We start from the raw sequence: 17,878 nt of genomic DNA on the forward strand, positions 1-17,878 counted from the left end.
TTTTTTGGTGTCCTGTCTCTGTTATGGTAAGGTCCTTTGAGTCTAGGGTTAGTACTTTATTTGTATTCTCCTTAGTCTTACTTGCAGAAAAGTTCTGCTGGATTTTATGTTCCTCCCTTTTTTTTGTGGCCTGGATAGTGATGCTCTGTTATTAATGTATTATTTTAAAAATCAGTTGGCATTTACCTTGGTTATTTTAATAGGCTCTGGACTGTTTCACAGCAATGCTTTCTAAGCAGACAAGCAAACTGAAAATGGCAGAAGTCATTGGAAGCAAGTTGAACATTTCCAAGAAAAAGGTATGTAATGCTGGGCTTCCCTGGTGGCACAGTGGTTGAGAGTCCGCCTGCCGATGCAGGGGATACGGGTTCGTGCCCTGGTCTGGGAAGATCCCACATGCCGTGGAGCGGCTGGGTCCATGAGCCATGGCCGCTGAGCCTGCGCGTCCAGAGCCTGTGCTCCGCAATGGGAGAGGCCACAACAGTGAGAGGCCCGCGTACGGCAAAAAAAAAAAAAAAAAGGTATGTAATGCTATTTTTACTTCCCTCTTGAAAGGAAGCTGGGCTATTTAGCTTAATTGCTGACCGCTGGTCCTTACCTGGAACAGGTTTTGCAAATAACAGCCTCCTCCGTCATAGTTGGTAGTTTCATTGCTGCCTCTCATGGGCGTAAAACTCACTGTCTCCTGGATAAGTAGTTCTCCTTGTGTTCCACGCTCTTAGAGTGAGCTGCCTTGCATCGTTTTTCACGCGCACGCCTTTTTCTCCAGTGCTTAAGGAGCATGTTATTCTGTAGGTTGTGGTTTCAGGACTGGAACCATGTCTTAGTAACACCTTTGTCTGTAGTTCTGTGCACAATTAGATTTTTTCCAACTTTTTATAGTTAATATCTTCAAACATCAAAAAAGTTGAAAAGTGTTAGTGAACACCTGTATACCCACTACTTAGGTTCACTGCTGATACTGTTAATACTTGCCTTTCCTGTTTTATATCAAAATATGTACTTCTGGAGGGGAGAGAGCCTTTCGGCAGTGGTGTTGGTAGCTGGAGAAATGTCTGGGGCTCATCTAGAGGCAGATATTTGGCGTTCCCAAATGAATGATGACTCAAAAAAGCCTTAGTCAAGAACCGAGATGGTTAGAGGTGTTCCTTAGGCGTATGAAACTATCGGGATGGTTTTGGCTGCAGGTAACAGAGCACCTACTAAAAGGGGCTGAAGTAATAAGTATGTTAATTGTAGGAGACAAGAGAAATGAGACTACCATGATTGGCTTAGGTTGGTGAATATTTAGCCCCTTTGGTTGAAGAGGGGTTTACCTTCCCTGGGCAATTTGCCCCTTTTACTCCTGCCCCAAACCCTGAGGGAAATCTTGGTTCTTTGAGTTAGTGATGAGAATAAGGCTGATGGGTACGTGTCCTGAGCCTCTGTCACAGCTTCTCTTTCTGCTTTGGCTGTCGTCAGATGTATCATGGTTTATTCAAGTGACTGTTTCCTGCATTATGTTAGAAATTTAAAGCAGAGGAAAGCATAGAGGAAGAAAAATTACTTTGATTTTTTTCTTATCGTTTAGGAGTAAAACTTTCTGTTCACTGTGTTCACTTCATATAGGTAGATAGAGGCTCATTTGAATGAATAAAAAGTACTATTACAGGGAAACATTCATGATCAGTGTTTTTAAAAACATAAACTTGGAGAATTTCAAAAAATATAATTAAAAGCTAACTTAACCTATCTTGCAAGCCTGAAAATGCCTCTTAGTAGAGGGCCTGTTAGCGGAGCACAGTAAGCCTCACGGATGAGCAGTATTTGACGAGCATGCAGAATTTTACTCAGGTAAAATCTTCCCCCTCCCATAGGCTGAATTCTTCTGTCAACTTTATAAACCAGAAATTGTGATCAACGAGCTAGATGTGCAAGTGGGTAGAGTGCGGCTTCTACGGAAACAAAGTGAGGCTGTCCACATACAGAGGTAAACGGGGTTCCAAACAGATCTGAGCACTGTGGGGTCGTTGGGAAATTGTTAGAAGGAGTGTCTGGTCCAGCCCCTTATCTTTGAGTAAAACATGTCAGAACTGTGATCTCTGCAGTGTACTAGACAGTAAGGAGCAGTGACTTCCCAAAATGTGTTCTGTGAAACTAGATGTTAGTAGGTGGAGGAGGTGATGAGGGTCATTAGAGACTTGGGACTAGCAAAGGTGTATCTTTGATTTTATTCATTGTAGTGTATTCAGTGAAGTAAGCATCACCTGGAGGTCAGGCTTGGTCCTAACATCAGTCTGTTAATCCCTTAAGGGCTGGAATTGTATACATTTCTGAGATTTATTAAAGTTATTTATTAAATATTTGTTATATGCTTAACGTTGTACTGAGTACCTTTTTGCATGTTTTCTCATGTAGTGGTTATAGTAAGCCTATGAATTAATGTGTGTGTTAGTGTCCTTCGGGCTCTCCTAACAAATTACCATAAACTTGATGGCCTAAAACAGCAGGCATTTATTTTCAGTTCTGAAGGCTGGAAGGCTGAAACCAAGGTATTGGCGGGGCCACACTACCTCTGAAGACTCTTGCCTCTTCCTGGCTTCTGCTGGCTCCCAGCAGTCTTCGGTGTTCCTTGCCTTGTAGCTGCATCAATCCAATCTCTGATGCCACTGTCATATGGTCTTCTTCCCTGTGTGTATTTCTTTGTGTCTCTAAATTTCTCTTTCTTTACAAGGACACCAGCCATTGGATTTAAGATTGACCCTTAAATCCAGTGTGATACGCTTTTAATCTTATTATACCTGTGAAGAGCTTTTTTCCAAATAAATTCACATTCACAGGTTCTCAGTAGACATGAATTTGGGGGGAACATAATTCAACCCACTACGGCTAGTAACTGTTGTTATCCAGATTTTACAAGTTAGGAAACCGAGGCTAAGAGAGGTTAAGTCGTTTGTGCAAGATGACATAGGTAGTACAGATGTTTTATCTTAGTGGTGTTTTGAATTTCCAGAGCCTGGTGAAGTAGCAGTTATGTAAATGCTCCACGTATGTAGAATGAATGAATTCTGCAATTCATGTGTTGTAAGGACATCCGTTATAGCAGCGGTCCCCAACCTTTTTTGGCACCAGGGACCGGTTTCGGGGAAGACACTTTTTCCACGGATGGGGTTGGCGGGGGGTAGTTTCGGGATGATTCAAGCACATTACATTTATTGTGTACTTTATTTCTATTATTACTACATTATAGTATATAATGAAACAATTAATACAGCTCACCATAATGCAGAATCAGTGGGAGCCCTGACCTTGTTTTCCTGCAACTGGATGGTCCCATCTGGGGGCGATGGGAGACAGTGACACCCGAAGTGTGTTGCTTATGTCCAGTCTAGTCCGTAAGGTGCAGTTTAATTGTCACTTGCCACTCACTGATCGGGTTTTGATATGAGTCTGCAAGCAGTCGATCTATTATGGTCTCAGTGCAGTCAAACCTCTCTGCTAATGATGATCTGTATTTGCAGCCGCTCCCCAGCGCTAGCATCACCGCCTCAGCTCCACCTCAGATCGTCGGGCACTAGATTCTCATAAAGAGCGTGCAGCCTAGATCCCTCACACGCGCAGTTCACAGTAGGGTCCGAGCTCCCATGAGAATCTAATGCCGCCGCTGACCTGACAGAAGGCAGTGCTCAGGCGGTGATGCGAGCGATGGGGAGCAGCTGTGAATACAGATGGAGCTTCACTCGCCCGCCATTCACCTCCTGCTGTGTGGCCCAGTTCCTAACAGGCCATGGACAGGTACCAGTCCATGGCCCAGGGGTTGGGGACTCCTGTGTTATAACATGAAGACGGTCACTCTGAGTTGTCTCCTTGTTTGTTGAATCTGGGAAATCTGATTCCTCAAAATAACACAAAGGGAAGCTTGCAGCCTGTTCCTCCAACTGCTTACATACTTCCCCCTCCCCAGGGAGAAGCTCACCTTTGCTGCTACGAGGCCATCCTCTGTTCTTATTGAACAGCTCGCGGTGTGTGTTAGCAAAGGGGAGCCTGTGTTGCTGGTGGGAGAGACCGGGACCGGCAAAACCTCCACCGTCCAGTACTTGGCTCATATTACAGGTAACTCCTAGAGGGGAAGCACTCTGCCCCCAGGCAACAAACATTTGACACTGACTGCCTTTTTATTATTTTTTAAAAATATTTATTTATTTATTTATTTGGCTGCACCAGGTCTTAGTTGCAGCATGTGAGATCTTTTTAGTGTGGCATGTGGGATCTGTAGTTGCGGCATGCGAACTCTTAGTTGCAGTGTGTGGGATCTAGTTCCCTGACCAGGGATCGAACCTGGGCCCCCTGCATTGGAAGTGCAGATCCTTAGCCACTGGATCATCAGGGAAGTCCCCTGACTGCCTTTTTAAAAAATAAAAAGTCCAAAGAATATTGGAATTTAAGAAGTGCCACCACTCCACTTCCCCTGGAGATAAGCACTGGAAATTTTTACCTTGGAAATAATGTATTCTTTCCCCCTGGAAATAACCACTGTTAGCAGATTGGTATTAACTTTTTTCAGTTCTAATCTGTGGTCTACAAATACATACAGATTTGGTTTTGTTTTGAAACAAATGGGATCATTCTCTATGTATTACATTTAGTTAGTAAGCAAATTGGACATCTTTTTTTTTTTTAGTTTTGTATTTTTACTTTATTTATTTATTTTTGAGGAAGCAGATTTTATTTATTTATTTATTCCCCCCCCCCTTTTTTAAATTAGTTTCTGCTTTATAACAAAGTGAATCAGTCATACATATACATCTGCTCCCACATCCCTTCCCTCTTGCGTCTAAATTGGACATCTTTAAAAACGGAACTGCCTCATTCCTATTCTGATGGCTAAATAATATTTCACACTGGGTATTTATTTAGTTCTAATTCATAGACAGACATTGACTTACTGAAGGGTTTTTTGTTGTTTTCAGTTACCTGATGCTAGAGCAGTGAATCTTCTTTTACATATCTCTCTGGGTTAGGTGAAAAGTTTGAATAGTCAAGATAACCTGAAAGTAAAATGAGGGGGTCAGAGGAAATGCACATTTAAAGATTTGCCCTGTGCCCTTGTCCACACATCCTTAAGGATCACACTGGATATTGTCAGTCTTTACATTTTCAGGATAACCCTTTTGCCCTTTCTTTATTAAAGGCCACCGTTTGAGGGTTGTCAATATGAATCAGCAAAGTGACACTGCAGATTTGCTGGGAGGGTAAGTGTGATTTTCAATCTTATTCTTGTTTTGTGTTCACTGTTTGAGGTAAGAAATACTTTTTTTCTGTAAAGCTCAAAACTAGCCTTGGAAAAACGTTCAGAGAATTGCCCCCCTACGCCCACCCCAGCAGGGTATTATTTATTAGAATTTATTAAGGAGCTCTTGAGTGTATAGATGTTTCTTTTCATTTTAAAGAACACTTGAGGTTCTTGCTCTCAAGGATCCTGCTGGGAGGGGGAGGAAAACAAAAAGGTCAGTATGTAATCAAGTAATGTGTGTGTGTGCGATCATTTATCTGAAGCCTGTGTTCTAGACTCACTGCTTTCAAGCTAGGCTCTCCTGCAGTTTGATTATCTTTGAAACATTAAGTAGCCTCCACTTTGTTAAATGGGACTTGGCTCATGGCGCTCCACTGTGGTTAGTAATGCCCTTCTTCCTTATTTGTGGTTTTGAATATGTTAGTTTCATGAACAATTTTAGTCTGTGCTGAAGGCTGTAAAAGCGATGGCTGCTATTGGCATACCTTATGTTGAACCCTAATAGGGTCTGCCCCAGTGACTCTAAGCAGTTGTTTACACAAACTCTTAAAGGCATAAGATAATAGAATTTATTGTCCTTTTTGCTCTTTGTGATATCTGCAAGAAAGCTCTTTATTTACTCTGTTTTGAGGACCACATTATGCTGTAGCATTATTTTTACTATCACTCTTTCCTTGTCTCATATCCCTTCCTGCTCTGGATGGAGTGCTACTTTGGAATCCTGCTTCCTTTGGTGCTTCTCATGTTCTTACCGTCCCGACCTATTACTTCTATTCTGCTCTACACATGCCACTAATTATGTATTTTAAATTTATATTGTCTTCGAATCCGTTAGCTGAGGCTTACCTCTCTTACTCTAATTCTACTTTGACTTTATTTTTCCCCAGTGGTCTTTCTACCTTGTTTTCGTTTTGCTTCTGTTCAGTTAATTGACACTTAATCTCCCCATTCCCTCACTGTGGTACTTGCAATGTGTTCTTATTAATATATGGAATTTGTTACTTAACTAGGCATGTCTATATTACTGTGTATTTCTCTCTATTCTGTATCTATCTATGTCTTTAATAATATCCCACTGTTAAGTATTCCTAACACAAATGGCATTAATCTCGTACTAGTTGAACATGCACTGGATCTGTCTCTTCTAAGAACTTATAGTGTTATGTCAGCTGTTGCAAGTAGTTTTAAATGTAGTGAGTACACATTGTGCCTTGATGCAATTAATAATACAAAAAGGTTGAAATCAGAATTTGTTAACTGGAATTTTATTTTGGTGCAACTTGGTGAAAAAAATACATATCCATTTGTCCTTGTTAGTAGGTTAGCATCAGTTATCAAAAGAAAACTTACATACGTTTCAATTTTTGTATAGTTGGAAGTATGCCTTGTTTTCTCTTCTTTTGTATTATTGGCAAGTGGTGTGTAAATCACATCTTTTAATATATATTATCGATGTATGAATGACTCCTTTGCTTAAGAACCCTTGTGTATACAATTGGAAGACCAAAAATGATTTTAAAAAGACAAGGGAAAAAAGAAAAAAAGGAAAAATAAATAAAGGCAAGGGAGTAGAAAACAAAGCAGCAGGTAGGGAGGTGGGATAAAGAAGGGCTAATATTTCTATTTTGGCAATGTGTGGTTAGTTTCATCTAACTATGAAACTAGTTCTGTGTTTTGTAACTTACATTAAACATATTTTGCATTTACCAAATACTATGGTTAAAATATAATAAAAGAAATTTGTAGTCCTAATTAGTCTGGTTTGCAAATCTGGATCCTTTAGATTGGTTTTTTAAAAAGTTATAATTAAGGATAAATATATGTTATAAAAGTAGAGCCTTCAAGGCCATTAGACTCTTAAATTGCATTACTGCAGATTGCCTTCTGATCTTTATTTGCATACGTACCCCCTTAATTGTTTTTTTTTTTTTTTGCGGTACGCGGGCCTCTCACTGTTGTGGCCTCTCCCGTTGCGGAGCACAGGCTCCGGACGCGCAGGCTCAGCAGCCATGGCTTACGGGCCCAGCCGCTCTGTGGCATGTGGGATCTTCCCGGACCGGGGCACGAACCCGTGTCCCCTGCATCGGCAGGCGGACTCTCAACCACTGCGCCACCAGGGAAGCCCTCCCCCTTAATTTTTGATTAGTGTTAGTGTGGTATATCTTTTTCCCTCATTTAACTTTTAACTCAATTTTGTCATTCTATTTAAAGTAGGTTTCTGATAGACAGCACATAGACCTTCAGATTACCTGTGAGTAGAGAAGTAAGCCGAATTCTGACAGAGTTGGGGTAGAGAGAGCTTATGAGACTCTGTAGAAAAGAGTAGAAGATACAGAGGACTTAGACGAAGCAGGTAAAAATCATTCCAGAAAAGGAAAGTCTACCATTAAATGACAGAACACAGGTTCACATCCCTGACTATAGGGAATGGGATTGGGGGGTAGCCTCTGAGGGAGAAACAGATAAATAGAGAAGGGGAGGGATCCTTGGAGAAGTTAACGATGAAGGAAAGAACAAATGGGAGGAAAATTAAAGATCTCATAGAAATAGACATAAAAGGGCTAACCTGTGTCCTCTTCTAAGCCATCCATGGAAACATCCATACAGGACACTGCACAGCAGATTGCAGGGCAGAAGTGCATGCTTTCAAACCCAGAATCCTGACCCCAAGTGAAGTGAACCGTTTACCTTTTCAGTTACTCAGCATGCACTGTTTTGTGTCTCTTTTACACTGCATGTTCTTTCATGTATGATAATTTTGGAGAGTCATTTTCTTTTGTTCTAGCCATTTTCTAGTGAGCTCTTGTATGTGGTCTCCATGTATCGTGTATGTAAGAGGTAGACCCTGAGTGACTCTCCATGAGGGCCAGGTGTTCTAGACCTCCCTCCCCTCTTGGCCTTTAGGTTGCTCCTGAGGCATATTTTCTCTGCAAAAGACATCATGGAAACCCTGGTCTGTAATGGTTCGTAGTTTGATTTCATCAGTTCTCCCTGTGGCTGGTTAGTTTCCGTTGAGTATTTGTGTTACAGTTTATTTCTATTTATTTATTTTTCTTTTCGGAAAGGTGTATGTATGTTTGTTCATTTATTCATCACTTGAAACATATGTCGACTTAACCGTTCCAACCACTATGCTTTCAGCTTTAAATGAACAAAATTTTTTCTTAAGGAGCTCAGTCTAATTTGAAATATAAAGCCATTTCTTTAATGAATTCAATTCACTGAGCCAATTACTAGTGGTAATAGTTGTCACAGGTAACTCTTAAATGGAACTCCTGTGCCAGGTACTATTTTGAGTCTTTATCTGTGTTCAGTCACTTAGCCCTCTTAACAACCTGTTGACTATCCCCATTTACACTTCGGGGACCTGCGGCTCACAGGCATTAAGTGCCCTGTTCAAGGTAATGGCTAGTCCATGACTTGAACCCAGGCAGTCTGTCTTGATCGTCTCCGTTCTTAGTCATTACTTTGCTGCCTCAGTTAGCTTTGGATCCGTCTGTTCTGTCACCTTTAAGACTAGCTCTTTTATTTAAATCACGTGTGTGTTTAATTTCTTACCACTTCTTCTGTTGTCACTGTGGTTCATCATCCTCTGCCTGGTCCAGTGCAGGGCTCTCATCTTTGCTTCTACTCTTACCCTCCCCACAGTCTCTCTTCCATTTAGTATTGACAATGATCCTTTTATAGTGTGATCAGATCTCATCACTCTCTTCCTCAGATCCTTCCACTGACTTCTCTGTCCATGTGGAATGTACTCCAAACCCTTCATCACCTGGCTCCGGCACGTCTCTGTCTCCTTCCTTTAGCTCTGCTCTGTGTTCATATTTCCTCTGTGGCCTCCCCTGCTCCCCAGGGATATTTGCTTAGCCTAACCCTTCCTTGTTTGATTTTCTTCAAATTCCTGTCTTTAACACAGCCTCTTCTCACTATCATAGTCAAAGTACCAATTCTTCTTTCAGCCACTCTCCTTTCACCTTATCCAGTCAAAGCACTTGCTACTTGATATTTTATACTAGTAGATGTATTCCCGTATTGTCTCTTTGGTTAGATTGTAAGCTGCAAAGGGGCAGGACGTGGTGGGTCTCATTTACTCAGTGCTGAACTCTAGCAGGTGCTCAGTAAATCTCAGTTGAATAAATGGAGTAAAGAAATGTCTTTACTAATTAATGGGTTAGTGCTTACTGGGAAGCAATATTGAGTTTGTGAAGTTCTCATGCTTTCTGTCTCTGGAATCAGAATCTTCCGTATAGATGCTCAGTATCAGGGCACTGGGTTTCACTCATCTCATTGTTCCTTCTCACAGGCCAGTGAGTAAATAGTATCCATGAGTTCTCCAATTGTGCTTGACTGTTCTGAAACATATTTTGGTGTTGTTTCAGTTCTCAAATTATATTTCTTAGAAACAAAATTTATGTCATCATCCTTGAATTGTAGTATTTAGTATCCTAGGCCACGGAAAATTGTATACTTGAGATTTTCCAGGAATGATTAGTGCTGCTTGGGCAACTTCTTTTAAATTTAGCTAGAGCAGTGTTTCTTGACTCTCTACGTTATTAACCCCCCCAATATTAAATTAAATTTTAATTTAAATTAATTCCCTAATTCCCCAACCAGAAAAGTAAAATGCTAAGAAATAGGAGAGACTCTGAATGAAGTTGAGCCTTGGAAGGTCACAAACCATTGCAATGTCTTAAGATTTTTTTTTAACCGTTCCCCTCCCCCGATTTTAAATCTCTTTGGGAGTAGTCTCCCCACCCTCCATTGACAAGGCATGATGTTCAAGTAAGTTCTTAAGATGCTTGAATAAGTCAATTTCAGACATTATATTTTTCTTCTAAAATGTTTCAAAAACCTTTTGGTCCATCTTAATAGAATATGGTTTATCATCAAATATACATGATGTTTATTTAAATATGTTAGTAAAATCAGTGACATGCCTTTCACTGCCCAGTTTGGAATTTCAAATTTGTTCATAGTTTGTTTATCTAATACTAGATTTATCTAATACTAGTTTTAACCTTTAGTATAGGTGCTTCTAACACTTGGAGTGGAGAAGATAGATTATAATTTAAAACTTTAACATAGATGTAAAGTATTTTGTTATTTCTTATTTTGATTAGAAGAAATCTTACACCTATTCCTGTTTTCTAAGGCATACTTTCCAACTTCTGTTAGCTTTAGAAGTTTGCGAATCACATATTTACCTTTTGTTTCAGTTACAAACCAGTGGACCATAAGCTTATTTGGCTACCCTTACGGGAGGGATTTGAGGAACTCTTTACTCAGACGTTTTCCAAGAAGCAAAACTTTACATTCTTGGGACACATTCAGACCTGTTACAGGCAGAAACGGTGGCACAATCTCCTCAAACTAATGCAACATGTGCACAAGTCGGCTGTCAACAAGGATGGAAAAGAGAGTGAGACTGGTAAGAATGTGACCCAGGCTGCCAGTGGGAGGGCATTCGGCTGAAGTTTAATTAGCAGAATTAGGAGAAGAGTTTGGGGGAAGAATGAAGCAATACACATTAGAGCTTTCTAGGACTTCAGGCAGAGCTGACTAGTTTTGAAGTATTGCTGCTCCTGTGACTCTAGTCAAGATTTCCATCAAAGCAGGTGGTCGCTGATGTTAATGTACAGTACCACTTAGTGGTTAGTAAGTCACATGTGCTTAGAAGAAGAGGTTACTTCCAGAAAACTGGATTCCACAGCGAGTGGGGCTTTTGATGGCTTACTTATCTTCTTCCTCATCTATAAAGTGGGAATAAGAGTACCTACTTCAAAGGGTTGTTGTGAGGATAAATGAGTTGACCAGTACGTATGCATATAAACAAACTGATTAGTATAGTGGCTGCACATGGTTGGCATTATGTAAGTGTTTGGACTTAATTTTTTATACTTCTAAGATGTGATTTTTGTGTGTGTTATGTTAATTGTGTGTTTTTTAAAGTTATATATATTACAACTCAAAGTGTATGTTAAATTCTTATCTTTATTTTTCTCTAGGGTCACTACTAAAAGAGAAGTGGGAAGCATTTGGTCTTAGACTCAACCATGCCCAACGACAGATGAAAATGACTGAAAATGCCCTATTGTTTGCATTTGTAGAGGTATTTTGCTTCAGTTGTTTAGGTTAAGGGAATGTTGATCTGACGCAGAATGCAAGTTTAAGGAGGCTACTGTTTTGTATTCTTTTCATGTTGACATTTTAGGGCTTGTTGTTTAAGACAGTAAACACTTAATGAAATAATTCTTTGGGGGGGAAGATTTTTTTTAATGTCCTTTATAGAAATTATAAAGTCTTGGTGAACGCCATCATTACTATTTTTAAAGATGCAGTTGAGAACAACTAGTGAATTTTTTTATTGTTTCATAGCTGTGTGTGTGTGTGTGAGAGAGAGAGAGAGAGAGAGAGAGTGAGTGTGTGTGTGTGTGTGTGTGTGAGAGAGAGAGAGAGAGATAGATTTGGGTCCATTCCTGTTAGGACACGTTTTTGATTCCAGTGCATGGGTAGCTCTACTATTTTCTCTCCTGTGACCTTGCAGGATCAACTTAGTTAAATGTTTGTGACTTAAGCTTTTTATATTTTTATTAAAGAAGATTGTTTCTGTGGCACTCTTCAGACCACACTCTAAGAGAGGTGTAGGAATCTTACTTGAGATGATGTCTTAGTAAGAGATAAAGTCCCTCAACCATATATCCATTGTTGTGGGAAATTTAGTCATCAGTGCTTAATCTTAACATGATTGTTTCTAAAATAACCAATGAAAATGTCAAGTGCTCTCAAAATAGGGTTTATACCTATTTCATGACTTGCCATTACACTGGATTTTAATATGTTTGTTCCGTTTTATTTTTTTCAGTTTTATTTACAGAAGATTCTTTGTTAGGATCACCATGAAAACAAAAGCAGTTTAATAATAGTAAAACAATTAAGTTTCTGATGTTGTGTCACTTGAATAGATTATCAGTTCATTGCTTTTGGAAATAGAACTTGAGGAGATCAAATCAGTAGAGATGAGGAAAGATTCATCTTGATATTCTTCAGCAACTGTGAAAGGCTCTGAATTACAACTACTATACACTCTTGATTTAGTCATTTATCTTTTCTTGGTATACTCATAGCCTGATCCTGTATTTATTTTGGGTCTTTTTAATAACCATTTGGTTACCTTTAAACATCTGAATACACTGTAAGTTATTATTTGCCTTACCATCCATATAATGGGATGGTCTAGTTTATTGCATCTCATCGTTAGGCTCAGAGAGATTCCCTTGGCCCTTTTGGATATTTGAAAAAGAGTTAACTTGACCTTAACCCTGGCAACCAGCTGGCAGCCATTTGGCATTAAGGTGTAAGCTCATCAGGTAGGAGCGGTTTGCCCTTGCCTCTGCTTCTAACCCTGCTCACATAACTGTTCTTGGTGAGTGTGTTTGTGTTTGAAATGGACCCGTAACATTTTACTTCATCTTCTAGGGTACATTAGCTCAGGCTGTAAAGAAAGGAGAGTGGATCTTGTTGGATGAGATTAATCTGGCTGCTCCAGAAACATTAGAATGTCTGAGTGGTTTACTTGAAGGCTCTTCTGGCTCTCTGGTGTTGCTGGATCGAGGAGACACAGGTAACACTTGATCCCCTTGGGGTTTGACATGATGCGAGGCCTTCTGGCCTCTTTAAAGTAATAGTCTTGAGACTTCCCTGGTGGTCCAGTGGGTAAGACTCCATATTCCCAATGCAGGGGGCCTGGGTTGGATCCCAGGTCGGGGAATTAGATCCGGCATGCTGCGACTAAGAGTCTGCATGCCGCCACAACTAAGACCCGGGGCAGCCTAAATAAATTAATTAATTTTAAAAATGCTTTTTTTTAAAAAGTAATATTCTTTTGGTTAGGTCGATTACATGGGCCTCCCAGTGTGATTGATTTATTCTGTAGATAGTAATTTTCTGCAAAGTCTTATTGTTAGATGATATAGGGAATGAAAAGAATACGATAATTTGTCAAGGCATTTGGGTAGTGGGTAATAAGGCATGCACCCTCAGTGACAGTGTACATGCTGGTGAATAGGTGATGAAATATAAATAGCATGAACAACCTCACCATAAGAGATGGTGGGATGGCAGTTTAAGATTAAGTTGTGTACATAGATCTGGAAACTGATTTCATTGGGGTTTGAGAAAAGGCAAGGATGGTTGAGCAGCCAGTACCAACCTTGCTGAGCCTTGAGGCATAGTGGTCCACCCTGGGGTTCAGTGGAGTTAGTCTTCCCCTGATCACTTATTGTTACAAATTGTTGAGAATTTATAGTTTTCTTTTAACAGAACCACTGGTTCGTCATCCGGATTTCCGTTTATTTGCGTGTATGAATCCAGCAACTGATGTGGGCAAAAGAAATCTCCCACCAGGAATAAGAAACAGGTAAGGGGACATGGCTTGGTTCCTGGAGCTGTTTTTAAAATTAAGTTCTCTTTATTTATTGATTGGTAGTATTAATGTATCCAACCCTTATAACAATGCTTGAAATTTATTGACTGCTGATAGAGGAATCTTTTTACTTGTAGTAGTCTTCTTTCTATAGGTGGTAGGAATGTGGAAAACTCCAGAACACTGGGAGTTTTTTTCCTTTGGGTTGTGGGTATGACATTTAATGGCTCGTGGATATTGTTGAAAACAAAAATCTTTCCTCCTTCAGATAGCCTTTTAGCTATTAGAAAACCTTCACATACGAAATAATAGTATATCATATAACAACGTAAGTGCATTTTAGGCAGAGTCCTCTTGGATGAGACTAATGATTTGTAAAAGAACATTTAAGTTTCAGTTTTCATCATTAAGCACTGACTGACATGAACAAGATGTTTTATGTATGTAGCATTTGGGAAAAGATAAATGACCTTGAAGAACCTAAGGGCAGGGCAAGAATAAAGATGCAGACATAGAGAATGGACTGGAGGACACGGGGAGGGGGAAGGGTAAGCTGGGAAGAAGTGAGAGAGTGGCATGGACATATATGCACTACCAAATGTAAAGTAGATAGCTAGTGGGAAGCAGCCGCATAGCACAGGGAGATCAGCTCCATGCTTTGTGACCACCTAGAGGGGTGGGATAGAGAGGGTGGGAAGGAGATGCAAGAGGAAGGGGATATGGGGATATATGTATATGTATAGCTGATGCACCTTGTTATAAAGCAGAAACACACCATTGTAAAGCAATTATACTCCAATAAAGATGTTAAAAAAAAAGATAAATGATCTTGTTTATTGTTGGTAACCTTTTGTTGAATCTGAGTTTTAAAGTAGTGTTAAAACTTTACTAGATCTTCTCCCACATTACAAAAGTAGTAAAAGCTTTTTAGGAAAATTTTATCAACCACAAGACTGTATTTTCCTTTGCTACAACTATGAATTTTTTATAGTGAGGAGGCTTTTTTGTTATTGTTGCATGTACTTTTTGTTACATATAGTTGTAATCAAAAACACCTGAAAATGAGGATAAATAAAGTCTTATTTTTGTAACTGTTTTTGCAAGGACTGCTTGACTTTCTTAGAAGTAGTAATGGTAGATTTTTGGTAACGGTTACATTATCTTCTGTTTCATTATGATCAATCTGTATCTCAAGTTGAAAGGCCTTCATAATTCATATACAAGCAGGTAAAATGAGTTTATATAACTTCTGTCTTGTGTTTTTGTATTGTCAGAATAGCTGTATTAACTTCCTCAAAAATGGTTACTATGGAATAATTGTCTTAACAGGTTCACAGAACTTTATGTGGAAGAATTGGAAAGTAAAGAAGACTTACAGATCCTTATTGTGGATTATCTGAAAGGCTTGAGTGTGAACAGGAGCACAGTGCAAGGAATCATAACGTGGGTTCTTTTTGGTTTCTCTTTATAAACTTTTCTCTGAGCATAAAAATGTGTACCTCATGCACGTATGCTGTTTTCTTCTTTTTTGCTTCTAACGAGAGAAGACTGATGGAAGGATTATTTAGATTTTAGTTTAATGTTGGAACCTTATGGACTCCCTTGGATTTTCCTAAGGAAACTACATAGAGAGTTTATGAGAATGTGTATTGTTGATACCTATGAGAATATGTAAACAATTAGGTAACGCTCTCCTGATGACTTCTTTATTCACAGCTAAGAGTTTGAATTCCTTGAGGAGATATAAATGGCTTGTATTTTGATCTGCCTTGGTGAAATCCTGTTTTTTGCAATTTGCATATTAGCTTTGTGGAATGTAGAGGGGGGAAGGTTTATATAATTGATTGAGGCCCATTTGGAATTATTGGAGTCTTAGCTGAATGAAGTATAGAGTGGTTACATCGCTTGGTGCTTTACTTTGAGTTTCTTTCCTCTGTTTTTTGTGTGCCGTGTGGGAAGGGTGCAGAGTCTTCTGTATCATAACACCCTGGGTCCTAGTACTGGCTCTGTCAGAAACTACGTCTGTCATCTGGGGCATGTCACTTAGTTGATTGTATCTGCGTCCTCTACAACAAGATACACAATATGTAAAGATTTTGAAGTTGGATCGTATTAGTGTTTTACTTTGCTTTTTGTTCTTTTTTCCTTATTTATTTATTTATTTTTTACAAATAGTTATTGAGTGGCTCAGATGCTAGGGATACAGCTATAAATAAAACAGACAACCTTGGTTCTTTTCATGGAGCTTTAATTCTACAGGTGGAGATAATCAGTAAATACTGTTATTTTTGGTTGTGATAAGTGAAGAAAAAGAACATATAAAGCAAAATGCTGGTTAGAAAATAAAACTTGGAGCCCGGTTTTAAATAGGTTAGTCAAAGAGGCATTTGTCAAAGGGCTTCGTAGTGGTTTGTCCCACTACATTTTAAAATCAGAGCACTTTTTGTTAGCCAAGAATATTTAGACAAAAGCGTAAATATGTGTAGTTAGAATTCAAAAAGCTGGAGATAAAGCAGTGTGGCTGAAGTGTGGCTCTTATAAAATGCTGATAGGGCTTCCTTGGTGGCGCAGTGGTTGAGAGTCTGCCTGCTGATGCGGGGGACACGGGTTCGTGCCCCGGTCTGGGAAGATCCCACATGCCGCGGAGCTGCTGGGCCCGTGAGCCATGGCCGCTGAGCCTGCGCGTCCAGAGCCTGTGTTCCGCCACGGGAGAGGCCACAACAGTGAGAGGCCTGCATACAGCCAAAAAAAAAAAAAAAAAAAAAAAATGCTGATAGTACAAGAGGTTCATGTTCCATATATAAAAACCCACTTCTGGAATGTAGAATCTTTCTACAAAAGAAAGAATGTCTAGCTAGATTGCAAAGAGGGAAGACATCTCATTTGGGCAAGAACTTGGGTTTCATCTCTTTATTTGGTTGTACTGGGTCTTAGTTGTGGCAGGTGGGCTCTTTAGTTGTGGCATGTGAACTCTTAGTTGCTGCATGCATGTGGGATTTAGTTCCCTGACCAGGGATTGAACCTGGGACCCCTGCATTGGGAGTGCGGAGTCTTATCCACTGCGCCACCAGGGAAGTCCCTTGGGTTTCATCTCTGACACATGTTTGGTTATACTTGATCTTGCAGCATGTGATCATGAATTTCATGAATTTTTGGGGGGGGGGCTACTTTGGGTCTTTGGTGCTGTGTATTGGGCTTTCTCTAGTTGCAGCGAGCAGGGTCTGCTCTTCATTGCGGCGCGCAGGATTCTCATTGCGGTGGCTTCTCTTGTTGCGGGCACAGGCTCTGGGCATGTGGGCTTCAGTAGTTGCGATGTGTGGACTCAGCATTTGTGGCTCGCGGGCTCTAGAGCGCAGGCTCAGTAGTTGTGGTGCACGGGTTTAGTTGCTCCGCGGCATGTGGGATCTTCCCGGACCAGGGCTTGAACCCGTGTCCCCTGCATTGGCAGGTGGATTCTTTTTTTTTTTTTTTTTTTTTTTTTTTGTGGTACGCGGGCCTCTCACTGTTGTGGCCTCACTCATTTTGCGGAGCGCAGGCTCAGCAGCCATGGCTCACGGGCCCAGCCGCTCCGCGGCATGTGGGATCTTCCTGGACCAGGGCACGAACCAGTGTCCCCTGCATCGGCAGGCAGACTCTCAACCACTGCACCACCAGGGAAGCCCGGCAGGTGGATTCTTAACCACTGCACCACCAGGGAAGTCCTTCATGAATTTTTGACATTTGCACTTGATGTTTCAGTCTGAAACTTCTTCCATCTTGTCATCTTCTGGACTTCTAAATTATGTGGTAATGAAAGTAGAAATGGTCGCCATATCATCATGCTTTTTAACATTTTGTCATTGTTGATTATAACCGTATCTGTAGACTTTCTTTTAAAACACCATTACTTTTGTTTTCTGTGTGCTTATCCATCACCATTAGAGATTACACAGGGACTTCATTTGACCCTCATATTAAAGCCAACTTTGGAACCCTGTGTTTGGATTCAGTATATTCTTGCTAAGGGCCTCTCATATCTCGCTACCATTCCCTTAAAAATCAGACACATCTCCCCTTTCTCCTCTTTCCATCCTAAGGGAAGTTGATCAATATTCATTTTATTATTTTTGATGCTCTAAGAAGTTGTATGTAAGCTTGGCCATCTAATCTATAAAAATGCCTTTCGGTCCTTTTGTAGAGAAACG

General features: G+C 40.2%; 1 protein-coding gene across 2 annotated transcripts in view; it reads left to right on the forward strand.

The window, feature by feature from the left end:
• MDN1 (midasin AAA ATPase 1) overlaps positions 1 to 17,878 on the forward strand; it is a 160,891-nt gene that overhangs the window by 38,734 nt on the left and 104,279 nt on the right. For both annotated transcript variants that reach the window (XM_060114594.1, XM_060114595.1), the window contains exons 12-20: positions 204 to 299; positions 1,857 to 1,969; positions 3,944 to 4,092; positions 5,171 to 5,231; positions 10,489 to 10,700; positions 11,278 to 11,381; positions 12,749 to 12,893; positions 13,592 to 13,688; positions 15,024 to 15,137. In XM_060114594.1, the coding sequence (XP_059970577.1) occupies positions 204 to 299; positions 1,857 to 1,969; positions 3,944 to 4,092; positions 5,171 to 5,231; positions 10,489 to 10,700; positions 11,278 to 11,381; positions 12,749 to 12,893; positions 13,592 to 13,688; positions 15,024 to 15,137 (1,091 nt within the window). The remainder of the gene's footprint in view (positions 1 to 203; positions 300 to 1,856; positions 1,970 to 3,943; positions 4,093 to 5,170; positions 5,232 to 10,488; positions 10,701 to 11,277; positions 11,382 to 12,748; positions 12,894 to 13,591; positions 13,689 to 15,023; positions 15,138 to 17,878) is intronic.

Source organism: Mesoplodon densirostris, chromosome 12 (assembly GCF_025265405.1).
Source record: "Mesoplodon densirostris isolate mMesDen1 chromosome 12, mMesDen1 primary haplotype, whole genome shotgun sequence".
NCBI classification, from domain to species: Eukaryota; Metazoa; Chordata; class Mammalia; order Artiodactyla; family Ziphiidae; genus Mesoplodon; species Mesoplodon densirostris.